Below are 24505 nucleotides of genomic sequence, written 5' to 3'. Positions count from 1 at the left end.
TTTAATTTGTAATATATTCTCAGTTAAATTGACAGTAGTATTTTTTAATGGGTAGGACAATTCACTAAAAATACTTTTGATGACATGCAGTCAGCGGTGTGACCAGGGGCTGGTCTGGGGTGACCTTTGCCACCCCGGAATCTGACTGGCCACTCTGGGTGAGAGGTGAGAATGCACCAACTCTAAGTAAAAAATGACAAGCCTGGTTTTTTTTTAATGATAAAAATGATGGTCGGATGTAGTCATATAGTTGTGCCTTCTTTGACCGCCTACTCTGGACTAGGGTCATGCATCTACGTGTAACAAAACAAGATTATAATCATGTTTACACATGGGATGAGTTAACATTAATTTGAATGCATTTTAAAAGACGAAATTGGAAAATGATATTAGCAAATCAAAACAAGGACATGATTACACATGGGATGAGTTAACATTCATTTGAATGCATTTCAAAAGAAGAAATTGGAAAATTATATTAGCAAACTAACAGATATCAGAATGCTCTGAAATCAGAGTCAAATATGCAGAAATATTAACCCTTTCAGGATGGCTCTTTAGGCTGCCATGGAGCACTGAAGTCTGACATCAGTGCCACTAGAGCGTGCTATTCCACTGGTTCATGGGGTTATTTCTTGTGTTGAAAACGAATCCCCACAGGGAAGTCTTAGATCACCTCATATAAGCTCTATTCCAAAAATAAACAAATCATCCGGGCTTTTCTGTCAGGGGGGTGGCTCTGCATCGTTTATGATATTCATTAATATTTGATACGGCCTGTTTCTGGAGAAGATTTAATTAATGCTGAGATAAAAGTCTTGAAACTACACTTCCGGGTCTGAGATCAATATCGCCACTAAAATATGTCATGCTCCATCAAGACAACAAGCAATGGGCACACACCATGGTGTATGGTGTGTGCGATGTCAGGTCTTCAGTGGTCTATTGGTATGTTTCATCATAAATTAACTTTAAACACAGGAATGGGTTAATTAATTAATGAATTAATGCATGTTCTGATGGAAAATGGTTGGAGCACATACATTAAGTTTTCATAATATTTTTTCATTTGTTTTGTTGACAATACTAAGACACGTGTGGTTATTACACCTGGACTTTTGGTAATATTTCTGCATTCATGGGAAAGATTTCATCAACTGGATTTTCATCGCAGTGATTCGGGTGAACAAATTTAAGTTAATACATGTGACAGTGTGACAACTTTACCACACCAACAAGAAAGCAATCAATCTTTACATGAATAATTCATATACCGGTACACAAATAACAATATATGTAATGTTGCAGAGTAAACTACAGTATGCATAGACAGAGAACAGAGCAGATTCAGTGTCTCTACATACACTCACAGACATGGAGGTAATTATCCTGGAGGCCATGTCATCTGCCTGCCTCCCATGACATGGATGTGAAGGTGGTACACAGACTGGGCACCATGCTTTCCATCATTGATCACTGCAGAGCACAACAAAAACACCCATGTTACACAGTAAATGTTTTAGTGTTAACTGTGGTAGCCTATGTGTTAACCGTCAACAAATCCTTGAGAGTGCAATAAATAGAAAATTAAATTGACCATTTCGTTCAATTCATATAGTATTTTCAAGGCCTTATGGGTGACGATTCGAATAAACAATACAAAAATGCCAAATATTTCCCATCAAAATAATTTATGAATAATTAAATCATACACATTATTCACGATGTGGAATCTAAAAAGAAAATCAACCTTGTTCCCAATAAAGATGTGGATGCTTTATTGCCACAGAAATTCACGTTGTGTGTGAATGTAATCATAACAGTGAATACAAAAAAAGATATAATACAATGTGAATTTATATTCACATTAATGTCTGTAAACTGTAAAAACCTGATTATTGTTTTTATTTTAACAGTTCCCTCTCCAGTCACACACACACACACACACACACACACACACACACACACACACACACCAACTTACCCATTCTGTAGCCATCTTCTAAAGATTCTTTCTTGGCTACATTTTTGGCAACAACAAGGAGGTGTCCTAAGAGCTAATGGTTGAGAAAAAGAATAATAATAATATGTTATTAGGTTATATAGGTCTGCATTGCATAGTAAATATTCAAATTAAAATGAGGACAGTGATCAATAGGGTAAATAAATAATAATAAGAAAAAGTTGTATTTAACCCATTTAGGCCTGATGTCGAAAGAAGCAAAGATTTTAGTTAAAATGTTCATTCTGTAATAATATATATATTCAAAGATTTGAAGCACATTTTCACGATTTTTCAAAAATAGCAGACCTACAAGTTCATAGCACGGCACTCGGTGCCACGCTATGAACTTGTAGATCTGCTATTTTTCTAAAGTATAACATAATGCTTTAAAACACCAAAAGGTGTTCCCGCAATGGGTTAAAATATAAACACATAAATAAATAATAATGATGATGATAATAATAACCTCTGCATCATCATCTTTAGCCTCACTAATTCTTGGAATAGGAACCCTTGGGATGACAAGGAAATGGACAGGTGCTTGGGCGTTGACATCTCTGAAAGCCAAACACTGATAAACACAAAGCAGAAGCAATTAACTTTCATAAAACATGCAAGTATTGATGACTATTGATACTCCACATGGGAACACATTGATAATAATAAAAAAAGGGGGGAAAAGTGCATATTAATATGTTTTTGATGCTTACTGCTATTCTGCTTACCTTGTCATCCTCATAAATGATGTTTGCGGGAATACTTTTGTCAATTATTTTGGAAAATATGGTCGGAGCTGGGGACCCATACTTCTTACTTGCCTCTTCTGCCAGGCGCACCTCCTCACTTTTGGTGCAAAACTGTCTCTGTGGAACATTTTTCTTTTTTTAAACAATATATTTATTGCATTTTTCTTTTTTTTTGTACAAACAGACAATACAACAGAACAATACATGATACATCAGACAATACAAAATTACTTCAAAAAAAACATACAGTACATACATATAAATACAATATAATAAAATAAGGGCACTTAGACTGGTAACAACAACAGAGTCCTTATGGCCACAAGACCAAACAGCTGCAGATAATACAATTACTCTGTGGAACATTTGAGTTGATTAAAAATACAAATGGAAAGCTACATCAATCCAGTGATGCCTGCTTTAAAGTTTTACTCCACTACATTACAGATTAAAATATTGTACTTTTTACTCGACCATATTTATTACAAGTTATTACTTTGCAGATTCAGACAAATTAATATCAAACATAGATAGAACAAAGATATTATGGTACAATATCATATCATATCATACTTTTTTGTTCAGCAGGTGCTACTCAGGCCTCAGCCATAGAAATAAACTGTAATTCGATTCAATATTAAAGTGATGAACACATGAATCAATCCTTTTAATTCAGTAACGTTATTCTGATTAGCCATTCTGCATAGTAATGGGTCCTTTATTTTTGGTACATCAGCATATTTTGATGCTTTATACCAGTTAGTTTAATATCAGATCAGTCTGTATTGAATAACTAATATGTACTTTGATTATCTTAGATGATGATGATAAACTGTTTGTTCAAAAAAATTGATTTCAATTCAAATGTACAGATTTATTCATGTCCACGCAGACCACGCTCGACCATTGCATTGGTGATCAACTAGGCTAATTCACAGCACCTGAGCTGAGTTGATTTGGAGCTCTATGAGAGTAGCCTGGAAACCACAAACCAGACGAATCTGCCACAGGAACGTTCTGGCCAACAATCAACAACTTGTTTTTTCTGACGAAGTTCCCATACCGGACCGAAACTATAGTTTACTATGAGCACACTAGCACAGACCACTTTATTATGAGCATCTACAAATAAATTATATTTTCTTAAGTCGTCGACGTATCGGTCTAAAGGAGTCTTGGTGGGCCCTATTGTAAACAAGTGTAAATGATTTATGGTGTCGTCCACTCACTGTTAACCGTTTTTGTATTGAGTTGTACTTGAAATGTACTGTAATTCTGCAAACCGTTAATACATCAATTAACCAATCCTTTTTTTATGCAGAGAGCGAGTCATTCTGCAGATCTTACCACTTTTCACAACATTGTTCAAACTTGCACTTTGTGGTGGTCTGGTGGACAACAACACAGACTTGTATACGGTATACCTGTATGACTGATCCACGCGACCAGGGGTTACAGTGTTCAGCGCCAGTCCATGAAAACAGCAGGTGTATTACCGGTACTATTGTTATTAAAAAGGAACACATCAGTACAGTACAGTTTAGGTTACGGTTGGACCGGTACCTCTGCTCCACGTGCACGACGGACAAACACACAGCTGGTCCTGAAGAACTGCGTCCGTGGAATTACACGAGGAATCATTATGCTACTGCAAACATACTACTGAAACATGGATATATATAAAGTCTTGACTGCAAACTCTACTGTAAAGCAAAACCAGAAGTCACAGTTGTCTTGAAGAAAATGGGGTGTTTACTTCGTTTAATTTCTACTCCCGTGCGTGTGTGCGGGGTGTATCTGGTTTTATCATGGTCCAAAGATGAAAACCCCGCACTCCGGGCTGTTTCAAGAAACAAAACGTGCGCTTCCCCTAAATCTGGTGACGTCCAACCGGAAGGACCGAGAGCACCAGTCCAAAAAATGTTCAGATAAGAATACGTTAAAAAGGTATTAGGCCTATAATAATAATTATTATTATAATTATAATTATAATAATGATCACGATTAGTATTAAAGGACCACTCCAACACTTTTCAACCTATCTTTTGATTGATTGATTGATTGAAATATTTATTAACAGTTTGCAGAATTACAGTACATTTCAAGCACAACTCAATACAAAGACTGTTTAACTGTGAGTGGACGACCCAATAAAGCATTCCACCTTGTTCAATTCATCAAAACATTTAGAGACGTACAAATAGACACTTCTATATAGCCAAAGAACAGAACAAAACAGGAATTCAAGGAGGTAAAAAGGGAAAATAAACATATAGCCTACACTCAGAGAGGGGGGGAAAAGGGGGGAGGGATTCCGATTTTTGGGGGCCATGCAGTTTCAAATTGCAGCCGTCCGTAGGTGCCCTTTGAGAGCGGTTTTGAAGGAGTCAAGGGATTCACATGTCTTAATGACTTTTGGTAGGGTGTTCCACATTTTGGTGGCATAGGAGCGAAAATAATTTAGTCCCTTGTTTGTGCCGAATCTGGGTTGTAGGCCCTACATGGTTTGTTGCACTCCCTCTGGTGTTGGACTTGGTTAACATTAAGGAAGTATTTAGACAGGTACATGGGTATCTTGGTGGTGTATCGAATCTTTTGGACCAGACCCATTGCAAGATGCTGTACTCTGTCGTCGACCCTAAGCCATTCCAGCCTGTCAAAGTGGGCAGGGGTGAGGTGGGTTCGGGGGGTGAGGCCAATTAGGAGCCTGACCAGTTTGTTTTGGGAGGTCTGGAGTCTTGTTTTAAGGGCCTTTGAGGTGCTGTGGTACCAAGAGGTGCATGCATAGTCGAAGAAGCCTTGTACGAGGGCCCCTGTTAAGGTCTTCAAGGTGTTTTTGTTGACCAGTGAGGAGATCCTGTAAAGGAATCTTGTTATAATTGGTCATCACTAGTAGTGATCATGATAAAATAGCACAATTTCTTTCTACGTCTGTCTCATGGGAGGGCTGTGGGCAATTCAGAAAGTTAGAAACCTGTCCACCACTGGTGACGGCTATTGCCGTCATCACAAATGTGATGATGTCAGCTGAATTGGGCAAGTGGGCATGGCCGTTTTAGCCCAATGAGTGTTTTTTTTTTTTTCATTTTACAAAACTAAAAAAACTAATAAATCACACTTGTGTGAAGTGAGGGGTGCTCTTTATAAGACTCATTCATAGTCTGGGTCGGTGGTGAGGTGACCACCGGAGCTGAAATAACGTTGATCGGTGGTGAGTAAAAACAGAGAGAAGGGCGAAAATCCAGACTATGAATGAGCCTTAAATCTTATCATCATACGTCAAAGAAGTTAAGTATAAACTAAGTTTGAGTGAGTCAGTCATGTTACGGTTATTGCTGTTAGTTGGTCCACATCAAGGACACCATATGGATCTATAAACTTTTATTGATTAATTGAATACTTTACAGATTGCAAGGAAAGTACAGAAACTACAGTTATGACTGACCACCCAGAACCTCATATATGGAGCCGACTATCACATCCAGGTCTGACATGGTCTCTATATTTGGACATCATGGCTGACCATGGGAATCCATATGGATATCATCATCACATGTCAGGATGACACGAGCTATCTAACTATCTTAAATACCCAGGTTTAAGTTCTACTCGGATACCACTGTCCTGGTCGCAGTCAACCACTACCCTTTTCCTTTCTTCTATTAGTATTTCACAATTGTTTTGATGTGAAATAATCATAGTTTATATGGAAATAATCATAGTTTATATGGAAATAATACAGGGAATCATACAAGACACACTCCGATACAGTAGGTGGCAGTATGCACCTCAAAGCAATGGTTACAACAAACTGCCATAAAACTAAAAGAAGAAGCACGTCAGCTGACCCATAATACAGAAAAAAATAACCAACATGGCGACCCGCACCGCCAGCTTGCCCTTGCAGGCGCTTAACAAAAACAGCCCGTTCAGGAGGCTCGTCCACACCGCCGAGGCGACCCCGCCGGTGGTCCGGCAGGCGGTGTATCCGCCCATAGTCGCATCTCTCACGGCCAAAAGCAAGTCGGCGCGCCGGCGGCAGACGGAGGAGCATGTGGAGAAGGTGCGTGCCGCCAGCGTGCAGGACAGACTCGGGCTGCTCACCCGCATTCAGCGGATGAAGTACGTGGTTTACCCGCAGACGTTCGCCCGCAACGCGGACACATGGTACCAGCACTTAACCAAGACGGCGTGTCTCCCCGGCCTGCCGCAGCTGTTCCACTATGGTCAGGAGGAGGGGACCTCCACCTTCACGGAGGAGCACTCTCCTCCGCTTGAACATCAAAGAGCGTCATCATCCCCGCCCGGCGGAGAAGAGGAGGCACTGCTGCTGGATGATGTCAGGTCCTATGTCACACATGCACTCTTACAGGTAGGGATGCACAGTAGGCTATTGACATTTTACAGATATAATACTGTGATCATTTGCGTGGTAAAATTGACTGATATGAATGGAATTGAATACACCCGGGCCGCACAGCCACACTGTATTTGCTCGGTACATGTCATGAGTATTTTCTTTTTAATAATACAACGTTTCGGTCCCTCCGGACCTTCTGAATCTTCAGGCATAATTGACTGATACCAATATTGCAATACATGTTTGCTGCAGGGTCGCCAGGGGTTGACACTAAGGTCCCAGATGTAATTACCAGTGCCGGTTCTAGGCCTTTTGAGGCCCTAGGCAACATATTATACAGAGCCCAAAATGTTTATAAACAAATCACAAATGTTTATAAACAAATCACAAATGTTTATAAACAAATACCAAAATGTTTATAAACAAATCCCAAATCCCTTGGTCCTACCCCCCCGACCATGAGACTTACTACAGGTCAACTGGTAGTGGTCCTACCCCCCCCATGAGACTTACAAATCCCAAATGTTTATAAACAAATCCCAAATGTTTGTAAACAAATCCCAAATGTTTATAAACAAATCCCCAAATGTTTATAAATAAATCACAAATGTTTATAAACAAATCACAAATGTTTATAAACAAATACCAAAATGTTTATAAACAAATCCCAAATCCCTTGGTCCTACCCCCCCGACCATCAGTGCCGGTTCTAGGCCTTTTGAGGCCTTAGGCAACATATTATACAGAGCCCCCCCCCCCTCCTGCTTTGCCACGCCGGATAAAAATTGTAAATTTGCCATGAAAATGCTTCAATCTGGTGCACTTTGAGATCAAAATTAAGAAGCTAGGTGGGGGCCACATGTGGCCAGTAGCCCATGTAAGGGATACATGAAAAAAAAAAATCTTCTCCCTGTGACGAGGCCCCCTCAGTGGTTGAGGCCCTAGGCGACCGCCTAGTTCGCCTATGCCTAGAACCGGCCCTGGTAATTACTGTTCAAATTAACACAGGGTTCTCAATTCTCATATCTCAATTATTATGCCAAATACCTGAATATGGGTTCACAATTTTAATTGTAGCAACAAACAGTGATTTTATCAGTGTGATTGATATCAGATTTATTAGGTCTACCGATGCACATATTGGTTCAACTTAGGCCTACATGTATTGTTTTTGCTTAACATTTTTCAACGTGTTGACCCTTTTTTGAAAGCTTCTCCAGAAAGCACAGGAATATAACCAATACATTTAGTCATCGTTTCAATACAGATATTGCATGATTTTTAAGACCGATAAAGTGTAAGATGATTGCTTTATTTGATTATGCCTACTTACAGGAGCACTGGCACATGAAGAAAGGCAGATCTTTCCTGCATAGACATCAGGAGCTCTCTGCGGCCCCCTTCCTGCGGAATCTGGTGTCTGGACTCACCAATATGCTGATGAAACGCAACCCAGTGTTCCTGCATTCATGTTTAGGTATACAATACAGTCAAACCCTTAGGGTTCATGGGGGTGTAAGATAAAGGGGCATGGAGTTGAATGGCTCTATACCCCTGGCGGGTCAGTAGTACCAGGGTTCTCCCTGGTGTCTCCAGCTCTTTGGTGAACAGAAAATACATTTTCAGGTCGGGAGAATGTTTTTTTTAAAATCCAGACAGAACTCTCATTCAGGATAGGGAATTGGAAGTGATAACACAAAATGAGCAGACAAAGTTTGAACCAACTGGACACTAAAAATCACACTCGTGTGAAGTGTATTTATATGGTATTTATCAGCCAGATGATGTCTTACATTGTCATTTACTGCCCTAAGCAAACATTCAAGTCCATAGACTTGGCTGGCAAACAAATTACATCATAACTTCCCTCTACAAACATTAAAGTCCATAGACTTGGCTGACAAACCCTCTTTATAGAGCTTTTTTAACCAATCAAAACAATACCTTTGAAAATAAAAACATCACTTTAACTGCGGCTTTACAATATTTTAGTTAAATTAACAAATTGATTTACTATGAATATTATTGTTTAATTTTCGTTTTATTATCGTCCTAATGCTGCTTTATTTTTTTTTAGATGTTAGCCCTCAAGTGAATTTCTATTGGATGAGAGGGCAAAGGACAATCCCTCAAGGCCATCGGAGAGGCAGAATAGAGACAACCCGGTTCCAGATTGATGATAAACCACAGTGTCAAATTAGGATAACCCAACAACTGCCACAGGTAAGTTAGCAATAATAGTCAATAAGTCGAGCAATAACCAGCGACGGCTCCAGAAAATTGTCACTGGGGGTGCTATGGGGGTGCTGGCTATTTAGAGGGGGGGGGGGGGGGGGGGAGGCTAGTGAATCTTGGTTTACATAGAAGTCAGTCAAATGGGCTGGTTTTGAGGGGGGCTTGGGGGGGAATTAAAAAACTTCAGTGCACAATGCAAGGAATAAATGCATTCGCCATGTATCCGAAGGAAGTCTGATCCAATCACTTTTAGATTTCTCCAGTTTAATCCTGAGTTTAAGTTTTATAGTGTTCAAGATCTGATTTTAGGCATGTTTAAGCCTCCAGGAAAATCAGTGTTGAGGTTCTTAATCCACTGTTTTTCATTAAAACGTCTTTGTCCTACTGTCCAGTTAGGATTGTGTTGAAGTCCAGCGCATTTTAGAGCTTCAATGCCGTGAGCCATGAAATGTTGCACAAATCTTGTGGTTGTCTTTTTGGCATTGTTAATATTGTATCTGTGTCGTCCCAGCCTAGTACCTATTGTTTTACCTGTCTCTCCGACATATTGTAAACCACATTTTTCACATGTGATTAAGTAAATGCAGTTGCTGGTTCTGGCTGTTATTTGTTGTTTAATCTCTAAGATGCGTTTTGTGGTTCTATTTTTTACTAATTGTTTGGGTTTGAAGTATTCTGGTCCCTGGCGTGCTGGTGTGTTGATTTCTTTTAGCTTGCTGTGTACTAGATAATCTTTAAGGTTTTTATTTTTTCTGTAGGCCGATATAATTTTATAATCTTTTAGAAGATCGTCCGTTCGGTTCTCAAAATTCCTTTTTATTCTGTTGGCTAGTGTGCTCTGTGTTGAATAACTGGTTATCAGGGCCAATTTGGGGCCTGTATCCCGCACTCTTATTTCTAAGGCTTGGGGGGGGCTAAGCTTCCACCAGAGGGGGCTAAAGCACCCCCTTTCCCCACCCTGGAGCCGTCCCTGTCGAACATAATTGTAATGAATGGTCGGAATATTGGGTAGTATTTATGGGTGTCGGATTAGGGGACAATTTAAATTAGAAAAATACATAAAGTTCAGTTTAAAATGCATAATGGATTGCTATTGATTTTACGTTTTGTTTACACCATGGAGGAGCAAAAACAGTGAAGCATTCAGATCGCTGTGTGTACTGTGTAACGATCTGATCTCATGCACTGTATGTTTTAGTTCACCCCCCTGGAGGATTCCTACACAGCTGAAGTTCCAGTGATCAGCCTGCCTCCTGACAGGTTGCCGTTGTTCAGGCGCCAATACGACAATAACATCTTTACAGGTAATGCAGCATCCTGCAGAAGTCTGATTTATGTTACTCATCATCACATTGTTCATGTCAAATTCATAGTAGTATAGATTAGATTAGATGTCTTTATTATCCACAAGGGAAAATTGTTTTGCTCAGGTCAATGCATACATTCAGGACAATGAATAATTATACAAATACAATAAAACACCCAGCAAAGTACTAGTAAAATAATTATTTAAAAAAAAAAGCTATTTAAAAGAAAGCATGAAACACTCATTTTGTGTGTGTGGTGTGTGTGTGTGTGTGTGTGTGTGTGTGTGTGTGTGTGTGTGTGTGTGTGTGTGTGTGTGTGTGTGTGTGTGTGTGTGTGTGTGTGTGTGTGTGTGTGTGTGTGTGTGTGTGTGTGTGTGTGTGTGTGTGTGTGTGTGTGTGTGTGTGTGTGTGTGTGTGTGTGTGTGTGTGTGTGTGTGTGTGTGTGTGTGTACATGCGCGCGCCGGGGGCACTGGCAAGCAGGTCCAGTTGAGGTGAATTGGGGGTTTGTGTTTGGTACGGAGCCTAATGGCAGAGGGGATGAAACTGGCACTGCCCTTTGCCTTCTAGAATCTCCATGCCGTGTATCTCCTACCCGAGGGCAGGACCTTGAAGCAGGTGCTGAGGTTATGAGTTGTGTCTCTGTGACCTTGAAGCAGGTGCTGAGGTTATGAGTTGTGTCTCTGTGACCTTGAAGCAGGTGCTGAGGTTATGAGTTGTGTCTCTGTGACCTTGAAGCAGGTGCTGAGGTTATGCATTGTGTCTCTGTGACCTTGAAGCAGGTGCTGAGGTTATGAGTTGGGTCTCTGAGACCTTGAAGCAGGTGCTGAGGTTATGAGTTGTGTCTCTGTGACCTTGAAGCAGGTGCTGAGGTTATGAGTTGGGTCTCTGAGACCTTGAAGCAGGTGCTGAGGTTATGAGTTGTGTCTCTGAGGGCAGGACCTTGAAGCAGGTGCTGAGGTTATGAGTTGGGTCTCTGAGACCTTGAAGCAGGTGCTGAGGTTATGAGTTGTGTCTCTGAGGGCAGGACCTTGAAGCAGGTGCTGAGGTTATGACTTATGAGTTGTGTCTCTCGCGATCTTTCCTGCTTTCTTCACTGTCCTCTGGTCGTAGAGATGCTGAAGGGCAGAGCACTGCATCCCACAGAGTTTAGACCCCATGTGGGTTACCCTCTGCAGCTTAGCCTTGTTGGACTCTGAGAGCCCTCCATACCAAGGGTTACCCTCCTCAGTTTAGCCTTGTTGGACTCTGAGAGCCCTCCATACCAAGGGTTACCCTCCTCAGTTTAGCCTTGTTGGACTCTGAGAGCCCTCCATACCAAGGGTTACCCTCTGCAGTTTAGCCTTGTTGGACTCTGAGAGCCCTCCATACCAAGGGTTACCCTCCTCAGTTTAGCCTTGTTGGACTCTGAGAGCCCTCCATACCAAGGGTTACCCTCCTCAGTTTAGCCTTGTTGGACTCTGAGAGCCCTCCATACCAAGGGTTACCCTCCACAGCTTAGCCTTGTTGGACTCTGAGAGCCCTCCATACCAAGGGTTACCCTCTGCAGTTTAGCCTTGTTGGACTCTGAGAGCCCTCCATACCAAGGGTTACCCTCCACAGCTTAGCCTTGTTGGACTCTGAGAGCCCTCCATACCAAGCCAGTCGTGGTCAGTTTTCTCTTTCTCTCCTCTCTGCATTCCCTAAAACAGTGGTTCCCACACTGGGGTACCCAGATGTTTAGCTTAATTTGCAACATTCTCATCTCACTCAACAGTAAACAAACCAACATGTAGTATAATCAGGGTATCTGGCTATCTGCACATTTCTAAAGTGTCAATTTAAACCATTTTGAGCTGGAACCACCGAGTGGCGCGCTATAAACTTGTAGGTCTGCTATTTAAGAAAAAGAAAATTGTCATGATTTAGAAGACATTTCTTTAAATTTCGACGTCAGGCCTAAATGGGTTAAGGACCTTTGTAATACCAAATTGTTAAATATTACGTAATCAAAGAGACAAACATCGTGAAAATAGCTGATCAACTTGTAGTTTGTCTATTTTCACTATTTATCTGTGGATAAACTCTAGATTGTTTTATAATGGGGATGAATCTATAGTTGCATGCAATACCCTCCATTGACTCCCCATTCATCCAATTTGCGTTTGCGATCTGCTTGTATTAAACAAGCAGATCAGATAAACTCACCAACATTGCAGCTCTAGGTCAAGCTTTAATTATCCTCTTTCAATCTGCCGAGCTTTTGTTTCATAAAAATCCACCGTAGACATCAGGCTACTTTCTGTCAAGAAATTCTGTGCAGGTGATTCTTTTTCTAAGTGTTGGAGTTTGGAAGCACTCGTTTTTATTAACGGGTCGTGCTGCTGCCTCCTGCATTATGTGTGAAATGGGTGGTACGCAGGGCCGTTCAGTGACTTCGACGAGTGCTTCCAAACTCCAACACTTAGAAAAATCACCTGCACAGAATTTCTTGACAGAAAGTAGCTCATAACATGTCTACGGTGGATTTTTATGAAACAAAAGCTCGGCAGATTGAAAGAGGATAATTCAAGCTTGGCTCAGAGCTGCAATGTTGGTGTGTTTAACGTTGTTTAATACAAGCAGATCGCAAACGCAAATTGGATGAATGGGGAGTCAATGGAGGGTATTGCAACTCTAGATTCATCCCATTATAAAACAAATCTAGAGATGCAAATTGTGGCCTGCGCTTGCCCTAAAATAAAGGAGACTCCTTTCACAACTGGGCCATGTAATAGTCAGTGAGCCAGTGCAGACAGCCAGACCAGTCTAAGGTCGTATTCACACCTCTACTTCGGTAGACTCGATGCAAATGGACGGAGAACTTGCATCATTCTTTCATATTTAATTTGCTGCGTTTGTCTTCACACTGGCTGTGTAAACCGCACTAAGGTGTGTGTGTGTGTGTGTCCATAGACATATAAACATGGACGCCCTTTCCGGCTCTGGAGCGTATGTGCTCAAGGGAGGGCAAAACTTTCCCGAGATTCCTTGCGAAGCCCTGCGGAAGAATGAGCGTGCGTCACAGAGCGCATGTTCGGGTCTGTAAGTCCCGGAAAAGATGTGCCGTGATTGGCCAGTAATCACTTGAGTGGCAGCGTGACGTAACGTACCTTTCACTCTTCCGGCGTACTTCCTCTCCCTGCAGTGTAAATTCTTCCGCCCCTCCTTCAACACACATCGCTCCAACGATGCAGCAGCCAATGAGGCATCTATTTATTTTATATCTGTGTGTGTGTCTCAACATTTCTCTGTCCCAGGTGCCAAGCTACCAGACCCAGCATGTTATGGCCACACACAGTTCCACCTCGTCCCTGATCGCTACCACCGGGACAGAATGGCCAAACGTCACGAAGCAGACCAGGTGGAGACCTTCCTCAGGGCCAATGGCATGGCCAGTCTCTTTGCATGGACAGCGGCTCAGGCCATGTACCAAGGTAGGTTGTCACGGCAGAGATCGCAGCAGATGCACAGCTAATTGTGCAAATTCGTTTTTTTCCCCTTTAAGTCAGTGGTTCTCAAACATTGTCATTTCAAGGATACCCAAATTATATTTACTTGGCCGTGAACCCCTGTCTGAAAAAACATTGTGCCAGCCAGGGACCTCCACAATCATTTTTTAGATGTTCACAAATTTTCAGTTTTCACAGTTTTTCAAAAATAGACATAAAATAGGGTTAATGGGGTTAGTCTGATTTTAATTCTATAACAATTATTTCTGTAGCCAGTGACTACTATGGCCATTTCAGGGTCCCTCCATAGCACGGAGGAGTGGGGAACCGTTGACAACGTAATTAGGGCTGCGTGCAATAACAGCCATACCACGATTCGAGTTAATAACCGCAATTATGTTTTTATTTTATTTTATCCCATGATTTTGTAACCCATTTTTCACCCTGTGCCAATTGCCTACGCTGTAATTCTGTGCACTACTCTCCCTTTGCCAACCTGCGGAGAGTCCCGAACTGAGCTCATGCTTCCTTCAATGCATGAGGACTGAGCAGGCCGCTTACAGCGCCACCGTGTATTATTATGACAATTATATTTTTCATTCAAAACACCTTTTTTGAGGTATCGCTCAAATCCGCCATACCGTCGGTAAACAGTGATTTATTTCTGCGGTGAAGAAAAAATCCATATCTCCCCAGCCCCAGACTTAATCCAACTCTTATATCTGCAGGGTTCTGGAACTGGGCGGACGTGAGCAGGCCGTTCACGTCCCAGGCCGTCATCACAGACGGCCAGTACTTATCCTTCTTCTGCTACCAGCTCAACACTCTGGCCCTGTCCGTAGAGACAGACTCAGACAACCCCAGGAAGAACCTGTTCTGGGGCACGGAGAGCATGCGTCTGTACGAGGGGATTGAAGACGGAGCAGTGGTGGGCCTGGACGACAGCGTCCTCAAACTCCTAGTCCAGTTCCTCATGAACAAACCATAACCCATCTTCCATGTAAGTTCTTCCTCCTAAGGCACTGGTTTCTGTTTAATTTCAAGGACTCCCTGTTTGATATGCACCAGAATCCCGATAATGTTAACCCCTGAGACTGTACAAATCATGGAGCCAAATTGACCTGTAAAGGTGGAATCATGCTGTTTGTCATCATTTTACAGGAGTGGGTGTTAAAGCAGTAAATCTCTAGTTATTTATATACAAGTGACAAGTTTGATGCTGCTAGCAGAGCTTAGACTAAAGAAAGCAGCGACGTAAAAATAAAGACGTTTTTGATGATCATACATTACCCATTATTTGTCCAATCTGTTCATGGTTAGGGTCATTCTTTTTTTTTTACCAGCTGCTGTGTGAGCCAGCTGGTCAACCTATCGTCCTGATTGGCTGCCTCGTCTCTAGGCAACCACACACTTTTTGCCTCTAGCCGACCTCCCAGGCATGGGATATAAGGCAGCAGCTGGTAATTACTTGCGCAAGCAGAGCGCGCAAGTAATAGTTTTCGTCCAGGGTGATGTTTGATGCGTATGCACCGTGCCAGCGTATGAAGTAATGACTACTTGTGAACCAATTACACCCTGGCATCGGGTCCTTTAATCCACATCTTTATAACGTCATCATTGAGAGCTAGTTATACCAGTTCTACCCTGACGTCATATGCTGCTACGATACATACGCAAAGTAACCACAGTATACCGCTAATCAACTTACAAATTACATATAGGCATTTCCTTTAATCTACCCGACACTGATGGACATATACGTCCAGTACATGCACGCTCTGCTTGCGCACTAGTAGGCTACTTGTGTGCAACAAGCAAGTAGGCACTCGCCAGAGTGCAGTTCTAGTTAATTTATGTTATCAATTCTTGTTTTATCCATAAGGGTCTGTTTGGTTCTATTTGTACAATTACATTTTCAATTCAAAGGGCTTTATTGGCATGAGAAAACATACGTTAACATTGCAAAAGCAAAAGTGGTAAACAGAAAATACATACAAAAATACATAACCTTTGAACCAAAAATACTGTATCACTTCCTACTGTGACTTATGATAACAAATTAGAAATAATGCAGTTTAAATAAACTCACTTTACATCAAAGTGTTTGACTTGTCTAGTGCAGAGAGTACCGGTAAATGCATAAATGTAATGACTATGAACATGGAACCATCTGATCTTACTGTATGCCAATCTATTGTACTTGAATCACTGCTATTGTGTATGTATATTTATGCAGAGTTAAATAAAATTAATATTATTTTTAAACGTTCATCATATTGACAAATTCTACATCATTCATAATCTATATTTTGGTAGGGTTTGTTAGATTTAGATAGACTACTCATCCACTAGGAGGCACACTTGTCACATAAAATGGCCTTTTACAAAGTTCTTTGACACACGTGGTTATATATATAGGTTTTAATTTTTGGGTTTGCACACATGCCTTAATATATTTATTAAGTGAAGGTAAAACATATGTGCTGAATGTAAAGGTGAATACAGTAGGTAGACCTGTAAGACGTATTGTCAACCACTTGACATATTCTGGGCATGTCGTAATGGGTGAAAATAGATTTGCAAGCTCACAACATGTCAGCTATCTGACATACAACAAAGAATGAATATAGGGTTTAAGGACATTACTTCAAGCATGTACTTCATCAACGTTGGTAATCATTAGACATGGATAAAAGAAAGGTTACTTTTCTTTATAGTGTGATGGCTTCCCCCCCCCTTCATAGAATAAGGCACTGCACACAAATCATAATGTGTATTGTCAAGCAAATGCTTTGAATGAAGAATGAGATTGAGTTAAGATCCAGCATCTTGGTACTGTGGCAGGAAGCGTGACATGGTTTCGTGACTAAACCACACTTATCAGCAAATGTCTTTCCACAGATGTTTGTCAATTGGCTGAAGGCAAACTAAGCTGTTTGTGTTCATACTATTTGTTTAGATTTTGTCATTATCCTCGATCGTCATACGAAATAAACACAATCTTCTTAGTCACCATGGAAAGACATATAGTGGAGTCTGTGCATATAATGTGGTGGAAAAACATACATGCCAAGATGAGTCGATAATAACGGATTAATATTTGGTGCTGCTAGTGCAAATTGTTGCCCTCCTTTTTGGTGAACATGTTTTGATCAGTTAAATCCTAAGTGTACATTTACATCGGAGAACTAGGCAGGTCATTCTATATATAGGCTTAAGTGGCTTACTATTGTGTAGTAATGTTATGTACAGGTATTGCTACATTATTGTAGCTATATTAGATCAATACCAGTGTATCCTCATTCCTCACGATTACAACATTGATCGGCCAATTTCACAGAGCAGGAAATATGCAGAGAATCATCTGGAGAATGGAAGCTGTCATCTTCGCTGCTTCAAACCTTCCGTTGTCTTATTGATGTCTCACTGTTCTCTCCTTGTGTACTGCAGAAAGATTTAAAAAAGACAAAACATATGAACAGATGCAAACTGTAGACAGACAGTGGGTTATTTAATCGAGCCTCTGAAAGAATCTAAATAGATTCAACTACTTACAGCTGGTTAGTTTGCTCAGTGTTTGTCCCATCGTCTGAGAATAAAAAAAAATGTTGAACACAATTAGACAATTAGAACCAGTAAGACGCGCAAACGCGGGAAGCGAACGCAGCTCGTACATATTTGAGTTTTGGACGTATAGCTGCTTTGGGGACTCCTTATATGGTTATGGCTGAGTCATGGTGACACAAATCACTCAGCTCCATATATGGGCACAAAAGCGGGACAGACAGACAGACAGACAGACACAGACAGACAGACAGACATGATCTGCTAGGTCTCATAGTAAGTGCTCACTGCGTTCGCAAATATGGACTAATCATCTCTGACTTGAAAATGTACAAAAGAGTCTTTATACTAATTTTTAAAGTTCATAGCTACAGTACGTACCTGTGTCCCCGGGCGTTATCTTGCTACTCTTCTCATAGAGCAGAATGAGGACGACGAGGATGATGACCTCAATTACGATGGCTATGAAGGGCTTGAGAGGCTCCATGAAGCTGATGACCCTTATCTCCGTGTGGCTCAGGCTGGTGCCCACTTCATAGACGGCACCGCAGTAGTACATGCCAGAGTCACTCTGCACCACGCCCAGCACCACCAGCTTGGTCTTCTTTTGGTCGTTTGTGATTTTGTAGCGATGCTCCAGGCTGCTGTTGATGAGTGCCTGGTGTGAACACACAATTAACCACTCAGTATTTTCAGTATATTTTAAAATATAATAGGCCTAAGATGTATAACATTTTCATATTACAAAAAATATGAAACAAATGTGATTATAATATATTTTGAGAATTTGTGCATATAGTAATTACAGTACATGCCTGAAATAGGGACACCAGGTTGGCTGATGAATGAACATTTAGGCACAATCATATATAATTCATACATAAGCTATTTAGTCATTGGGAGGTAGCCTATTACACAAGACTACAGTGTATCGCACACACCTTGTCCGTTCCGTTTGTTTTATACCAGTGCCAGGTCACAGGCGTTGGTTTGGTGTCTTCCATTTTACATGTAAGAACCACTGAATCGCCCACATAGCTGACAACGGGCTTGTCGTGGACCTCGCCCATCTGCGGAACTGGTAGAAGTAGAACGGAGGAAATGAGTAGAATGAGTGAGAGGATGCACGGTGTATCTTACAGTAAGGGTTTCTCAGAATTGTGTCATGGAGAGGAAGGCTGTGCTCTTGACATATCAATATTACTTTGCCTGGTTTGACCCATTTAAGCCTGGTAAAACAAATAGTGAGAATAGCAGATATAGTACATACAAGCTTTTAGATTGTCTATTTTCTTTGAAGATTTTGGAAGAATGAAAAACAAAATGTATATTCGGCTCGACTATATCGAGGTATTTTGTCAAAAATGTGATTTTTTTATTTTGTCTATATTGCCCAGGCCCATGCAGTGTCACGCCTTCAACCATTTTATTTTCTTTACTACAGATATAATCAAAATTTTGACTATGGGATGTCTAGAATAGACCTACTCAACTGTGATAGTTCCTCAGATATTGGGATATTAGGGGGTAATACCTCCTAAGCTCAGAGCAATATCTTTGTTATAGTATTTGAATAAAAGCTGCGTGAAACACTGTACCTGCGAAAATAAAGTCTATTTTTGCCACCCCATCAAAGACACAGGAGTAATTTCCGAGGGTTTCATCACCAACAATGCTGAACCTGTGAATTAAAATGGCATCACTCAATAATGAAATTCCATGTACAGTATGAACAAATATGAGTATATATGAACTCATCAGACAAGACTTTAAATAGATTTTACACTGTGATATGATCAAACACAAATATCAAATATATATATAACGGTCTACATCTCCCAAAACGAAAAGTGCGGGCATCAAAAACAGAGGCATGCATAGATGCACGAGTCAATGATCCATACAGTAGGCTACTTACTGTCTTTTGAGGTTGTATTGGTTATTTTCCAATGGTACCGCAACGTGGCTGTTCTCAATTTCACCCTCATTTCTTTTCCAAAACCCAGTGATGTTTGGTAATTTGCTTTCAGTTCCGGTCCAGGTACACTGTAGCTCATATGTGACGGGTTTCAGCACCTCAACATACTCAACGTGACTTTTCCCTGTGGTTAGAAGTGTTTGGGTCAGGGAGGTAGGGAAGGATTTCAAAACACATTTGTTCCTTCACAACAACATAGTTTTAATGAACAGAATTAATGAAAATCCTCTGGCTTTTGTGTTACTTTTTTTCTTTCCATTTTCAGAACATTACAAATTTTGGTGGCCCCCATGCATTAGGAGGATAATATCAGTCACCAGGGATGTGCAATTTCAAAAAGTCTAACGTGGATATTAACATGGAGTTTGAAATTGGTAAATATCTATTGAATCAACTGCACATGAAAACCAGAGTAGGCATTAGTAGTGTTATAATATAAAGGAATATAGGGATTAGACACACACACACACACACACACACACACACACACACACACACAGATTAACAGTTAACAGATCGCTGTGGTCGTCAAACACCACGTCTGTTTACCTTTTAAGACCACACTCCTCCTGACTGGTTCGCCGGGGACCACTGGGGAGCCAGGTGTTTCAGGGGCCTCTTCTAGAACGAGACAGAGCACATTTATAGCTGCAATCTGTACATTTCAAATCCTCTCCCAATGGAGCTTAATGCCCAAGATTAAAACAAAAACCCAGGTTCTACCCTTCTTCCATGCAAGAAGATATCCCCAGTTGGCCGGGTGAGATATGGGCCCGTGAACTTTGTATTTGACAATACTACATCTACTTGTCAACAGAAGATGTCCTACTTGACACCAGGGTCAAAATTCCTCAATGGAAGATCAGAGAAACCACCTCACTGCAGATGTAGTTAGGTTGCAATAACTCTACCATACAGATTGGTTAATGAGTAATGCATTCATGTTGGTAGGTGGGACTGATTTTGATGACATTATGCCAAGACTATAAGTACATCAATTTATCAGTTAATGTATGCTTTGATTTATATTCAAAATGTGCAAAGTAACTAAAGCTGGAGTTTAATATAGCATAGAAAATGGAGATTATCATGTAAAGTAAAAGTTTCTCATACTACCTTGTTCATATGATTTGTCCTCACTAATGCTCATTGTACCATTTCATAATTTCATTGTACCTTACCATTTCATAATGTCATTGTACCATGCTCATTGTACCATTTCTGCCTACTCTGTACACAAAAAGGGATGGACAGTTTAGAAACCTGACTACCAATTACATCATCAGTGACTCTAGAGACAAACACTAAAATCCTCATTGTTAATTTAACCATTTGTAACTCTGAGTGTAACCAAATGAACCCTTTGGTTACATTTGTACTCTCTCCGAGTTAAAATAACACCCACTCCACAGCAGAGCTAGTACAGAATGCTACTCTGCCCAAGCCCATACAGATAAAAAAAAAGGATATCATGACCTCTCCCAATGTTTGCAAGGTCACACGATTCTGCATCACAAATTCACAAGCCACAGAAACTGGTGGACACAATGCGAACACACACACACACACACACACACACACACACACACACACACACACGTGCGCGCACACATGCACACGCACGCACACACACACTTACTTGTATTGATGCCTGTGGAGGACAGAAGGAGGAGGATGACTTGAAAAGGGAGCCGGGTCCATGAAGCCAACATGCTTTTCTCAATCCGCTCTCCGCGCCTATTCTCTCTCTCTCTCAAACAGAAAGTAGGTACAGGAACCTTGGTGGTGCTGCTGTTGCTTGTTCATCCGAGGTCTCTATACGTAACAGATCCCCTTCTCTCTGCACCCCCCCACTGGCCCAGCAGCAGTATTCAGTGACGCAGTCACTCTGCTCTGCTCCTCCTCCTCCTCCTCCTCCTCCTCCCATCCATTATTCAAACAGTACGTGTGGCTCGTGTCCTGTCAAAAGCCTGTGTCACTGTAACCACTTAAACCCTCTCTATTCTTAGTAAATCCGAGTTGCAACTGAACTGAACTTGAACTCCAAAAATGGCAGATCTGCAAGCTCATGGTGTATTCGCTTTGCTAAACGTAAAGTTGTGAGGAACAAAATATGTGTTTTTTTATTATATTTAGGAATGTATTAATATTAATAAAATCTGGGAATACATTTCTTACCACGAATTTTCTTTACAAACACCAATGTGTTTGTAAAGGTGTCTACTAACATATCACACATTGGTTTCTATTCAGCCACCCTATGAGAATTTTTAACAGCTGCTGAAAGGTGGGGTACCATTAAATAAGAACCAATATAAGGCCAAATGTTCTAAATTTCATTATACTTTATGTAGCATATGACGTGCCATGATTCTGAACCCATTCCAAGCATTCGTTTTACACAAAAACACTCCTTGGGCTAAATTTGGCCATATGCACTTGCCCAAATCATATTTATGGCTATGGCCACAACGGCTATGGCCGTTTTTAGCCCAAGGAGTGTGTGTTTTTCGTGCAAAACTAATGCTTGTAATGGATTCAGAATCATGAAAACAGGGGGTCCGCAATTACCGCAATTTCCATTTCAAATTATTTCAAATTCCAAATTACCATTTCCGCAATTTCCGCAATTCCGCAATTTGACAAAAACGATGGGTAGCCCATGTTTTTTGTTTTTGAAAAAAAAAGTTATCCTCGTTTCTCATCATTTTGGACCATGGGCTATAGCCCATATCGTACGGCATACTATAGCGCGCCGTTTTTCATCATTTTTGAGGATTTGAAAAAAATGACAAAATGACAAAAACGATGGGTTATAGCCCATGTTTTTTGAAATTTTGAAAAAAAAAAAGTTAGCCTCGTTTCTCATCATTTTGGACCGTGGGCTATAGCCCATATCGTACGGCATACTATAGCGCGCAGTTTTTCATCATTTTTGAGGATTTGAAAAAAATGACGAAATGACAAAAACGATGGGTTATAGCCCATGTTTTTTGAAATTTTGAAAAAAAAAGTTAGCCTCGTTTCTCATCATTTTGGACCATGGGCTATAGCCCATATCGTACGGCATACTATAGCGCGCCGTTTTTCATCATTTTTTGAGGATTTGAAAAAAATGTAAATAAAATCCGCAATTTCCGCAATTACCGCAATTTCCATTTCAAATTATTTCAAATTCCAAATTACCATTTCCGCAATTCCGCAATTTGACAAAAACGATGGGTTATAGCCCATGTTTTTTGAAATTTTGAAAAAAAAAGTTAGCCTCGTTTCTCATCATTTTGGACCGTGGGCTATAGCCCATATCGTACGGCATACTATAGCGCGCAGTTTTTCATCATTTTTGAGGATTTGAAAAAAATGACGAAATGACAAAAACGATGGGTTATAGCCCATGTTTTTTGTCCTGAGTGGTCGCACCAAACTGGAGAATGTTTTCAAGGAGTTCACCGAGGTCTGCATTGCATTCTGGCTGCTTCTGGCTGGAGGAGGCTGGCTGGCTGGCTGCATGTATGATGACACTAAACTGCCCGCACAACATGACCTCCATAATTACAGCACAGCAGAGATGACTCATATTATCATGGTTTTTAAAGCAGTGGTTCCCAAACTTTTGTCATGTAAAGGACCCCCAAATTGGCACTAATTATAGCCCGCGGACCCCCCCCCATTTGAAAATATATGCTAAGGACTCCCAATGAGAGAAGATTTCAGACCTATAAATACATTTAGATCATTTGAAACAAGCCGATCTACAAGCTCACAGTGTGTGGTGGTGCGACGCACTGTGAGCTTGCAGAGGCGGAACCCCTTTTGGTGTTAGCATTATGTTATGCTTTAGCTATTGAAAAATAGCAGATCTACAAGCTCGAGTGGCGCGCTACGAGCTTGTAGGTCTGCTATTTTTGAAAAATGACTGACATAGAAACAGCTTTTTCAGAAAACTGTCAGGATGTAGAAGAACATTTTTAGAATCTAATCTCAGGTGGGTTAAGGTCTTTTTGATATCAATACTTAATTATTTTGTACTTTTTGAAGTACATTTTGAATTCCAGACTTTTACATACTTGTGACAGAGTAAGTAAAAAATGTACTTTTTCCCACCACTGGACTTCCATAATTGCAGCACAAAGATGACTCATATTTATAATATCATGTTTTAGATACAGATATAATGCCGCCCGTCGTCCAACTGCTCATTTAGGCCTATGGCAAACCAAAAACTGCACACCGTGAAATTCTTTAGTGACGGTTTGTCCTAGCCTGGGTAAACCCACGCCCCCTGCTGGACAACATTTCATTATGTTTGTCCTCTGTTCCATTTCTCTCCGAGGTTATTCCTTCTATACCAATTAATTCCCACTTCCCAGTTTTTCGTTGATATATCAGATGTTTTAAAAATGTATAACCTCCAAAAATGTGCTTCTCGAATCTCGATTAAGCTATAGGCCTACATGACATGAGTAGCATTAAGTCGATGATTGGTTCGACGTATGTCGCCGAAAAAACATATTTTCATCATTTCTTTAATATAGCCTACATACTTATGTTGTTTTTCATGATTTTCAACGATAAAAAAATTAGAAAAATCATGAAAAAACCTGAAGCCATAGCCTACTATTATCACTCCATTCAACCACCTCATTTACTTTACTAATAGATAGATATACCAGTTGTAACCAAAACCCAACCTTTATTCATTGCAGCCAGCAACACCTTCCTGGATCTCAGCCAACTCCCAGTCCCTCCCCACCGGTGAGGCACCCTCCCACACTGTCAGGAAATCCCAGTGGGAACTAAAACTGACTTGACTAACATTCCGTTAACCACAGCAAATCCTCC

General features: G+C 40.8%; 3 protein-coding genes across 5 annotated transcripts; 1 reads left to right on the top strand and 2 right to left on the bottom strand.

Moving 5' to 3' along the window:
- Positions 1 to 41: 41 nt before the first annotated feature.
- Positions 42 to 4512, bottom strand: hint2 (histidine triad nucleotide binding protein 2). 2 transcript variants are annotated; one of them, XM_080765545.1, is made up of 5 exons: positions 4315 to 4512; positions 2731 to 2868; positions 2472 to 2576; positions 1985 to 2057; positions 42 to 1476 (listed from the first exon to the last, which is right to left on the bottom strand). In XM_080765545.1, the coding sequence occupies exons 1-5, from the start codon at positions 4390 to 4392 to the stop codon at positions 1385 to 1387; spliced, it is 486 nt and encodes a 161-aa protein (XP_080621671.1). In that variant the 5' UTR covers positions 4393 to 4512; the 3' UTR covers positions 42 to 1384. The 2 variants fall into 2 exon arrangements, with proteins under 2 accessions (XP_080621671.1, XP_080621670.1); XM_080765544.1 differs by lacking the exon at positions 4315 to 4512 and adding an exon at positions 4176 to 4304.
- Positions 4513 to 6619: 2107 nt separating this feature from the next.
- mrps30 (mitochondrial ribosomal protein S30) lies at positions 6620 to 16392 on the top strand. Of its 2 annotated transcripts, XM_080766592.1 has the most exons (7): positions 6620 to 7123; positions 8447 to 8588; positions 9189 to 9334; positions 10545 to 10650; positions 13930 to 14106; positions 14850 to 15121; positions 15465 to 16392. In XM_080766592.1, exons 1-6 carry the CDS (start codon positions 6626 to 6628, stop codon positions 15107 to 15109), a joined length of 1329 nt encoding a protein of 442 aa, XP_080622718.1. In that variant the 5' UTR covers positions 6620 to 6625; the 3' UTR covers positions 15110 to 15121; positions 15465 to 16392. The 2 variants fall into 2 exon arrangements, with proteins under 2 accessions (XP_080622718.1, XP_080622717.1); XM_080766591.1 differs by having other exon boundaries at positions 14850 to 16392.
- Positions 16393 to 16529: 137 nt separating this feature from the next.
- emb (embigin) lies at positions 16530 to 21507 on the bottom strand. The gene is made up of 8 exons (XM_080766593.1): positions 21303 to 21507; positions 20213 to 20284; positions 19604 to 19787; positions 19284 to 19366; positions 18627 to 18763; positions 18067 to 18343; positions 17677 to 17710; positions 16530 to 17565 (listed from the first exon to the last, which is right to left on the bottom strand). The coding sequence occupies exons 1-8, from the start codon at positions 21373 to 21375 to the stop codon at positions 17517 to 17519; spliced, it is 909 nt and encodes a 302-aa protein (XP_080622719.1). The 5' UTR covers positions 21376 to 21507; the 3' UTR covers positions 16530 to 17516.
- Positions 21508 to 24505: the final 2998 nt, after the last annotated feature.

The sequence above is a fragment of the Protomyctophum bolini genome, assembly GCF_963924005.1.
Source record: "Protomyctophum bolini genome assembly, chromosome: 6".
NCBI classification, from domain to species: Eukaryota; Metazoa; Chordata; class Actinopteri; order Myctophiformes; family Myctophidae; genus Protomyctophum; species Protomyctophum bolini.
The sequence above is the reverse complement of the archived record's forward strand: the minus strand, read 5'-3'. Positions and strand labels throughout refer to the sequence as shown.

Coding starts and splice junctions, on each gene's coding strand:
- hint2 (XM_080765544.1), bottom strand. CDS start 4,277: ATGTGTTCCTTTTTAATAACAATAGTACCGGTAATACACCTGCTGTTT. Junction 2,869..4,175: donor CGCGTGGATCAGTCATACAG/GTATACCGTATA, acceptor AATGTTCCACAG/AGACAGTTTTGCACCAAAAG. Junction 2,058..2,471: donor CTAAAGATGATGATGCAGAG/GTTATTATTATC, acceptor CTCAACCATTAG/CTCTTAGGACACCTCCTTGT.
- mrps30 (XM_080766592.1), top strand. CDS start 6,626: ATGGCGACCCGCACCGCCAGCTTGCCCTTGCAGGCGCTTAACAAAAAC. Junction 7,124..8,446: donor TCACACATGCACTCTTACAG/GTAGGGATGCAC, acceptor GCCTACTTACAG/GAGCACTGGCACATGAAGAA. Junction 10,651..13,929: donor CGACAATAACATCTTTACAG/GTAATGCAGCAT, acceptor TCTCTGTCCCAG/GTGCCAAGCTACCAGACCCA.
- emb (XM_080766593.1), bottom strand. CDS start 21,375: ATGTTGGCTTCATGGACCCGGCTCCCTTTTCAAGTCATCCTCCTCCTT. Junction 19,367..19,603: donor CAATACAACCTCAAAAGACA/GTAAGTAGCCTA, acceptor TTTAATTCACAG/GTTCAGCATTGTTGGTGATG. Junction 17,711..18,066: donor GATAACGCCCGGGGACACAG/GTACGTACTGTA, acceptor TTTTATTCTCAG/ACGATGGGACAAACACTGAG.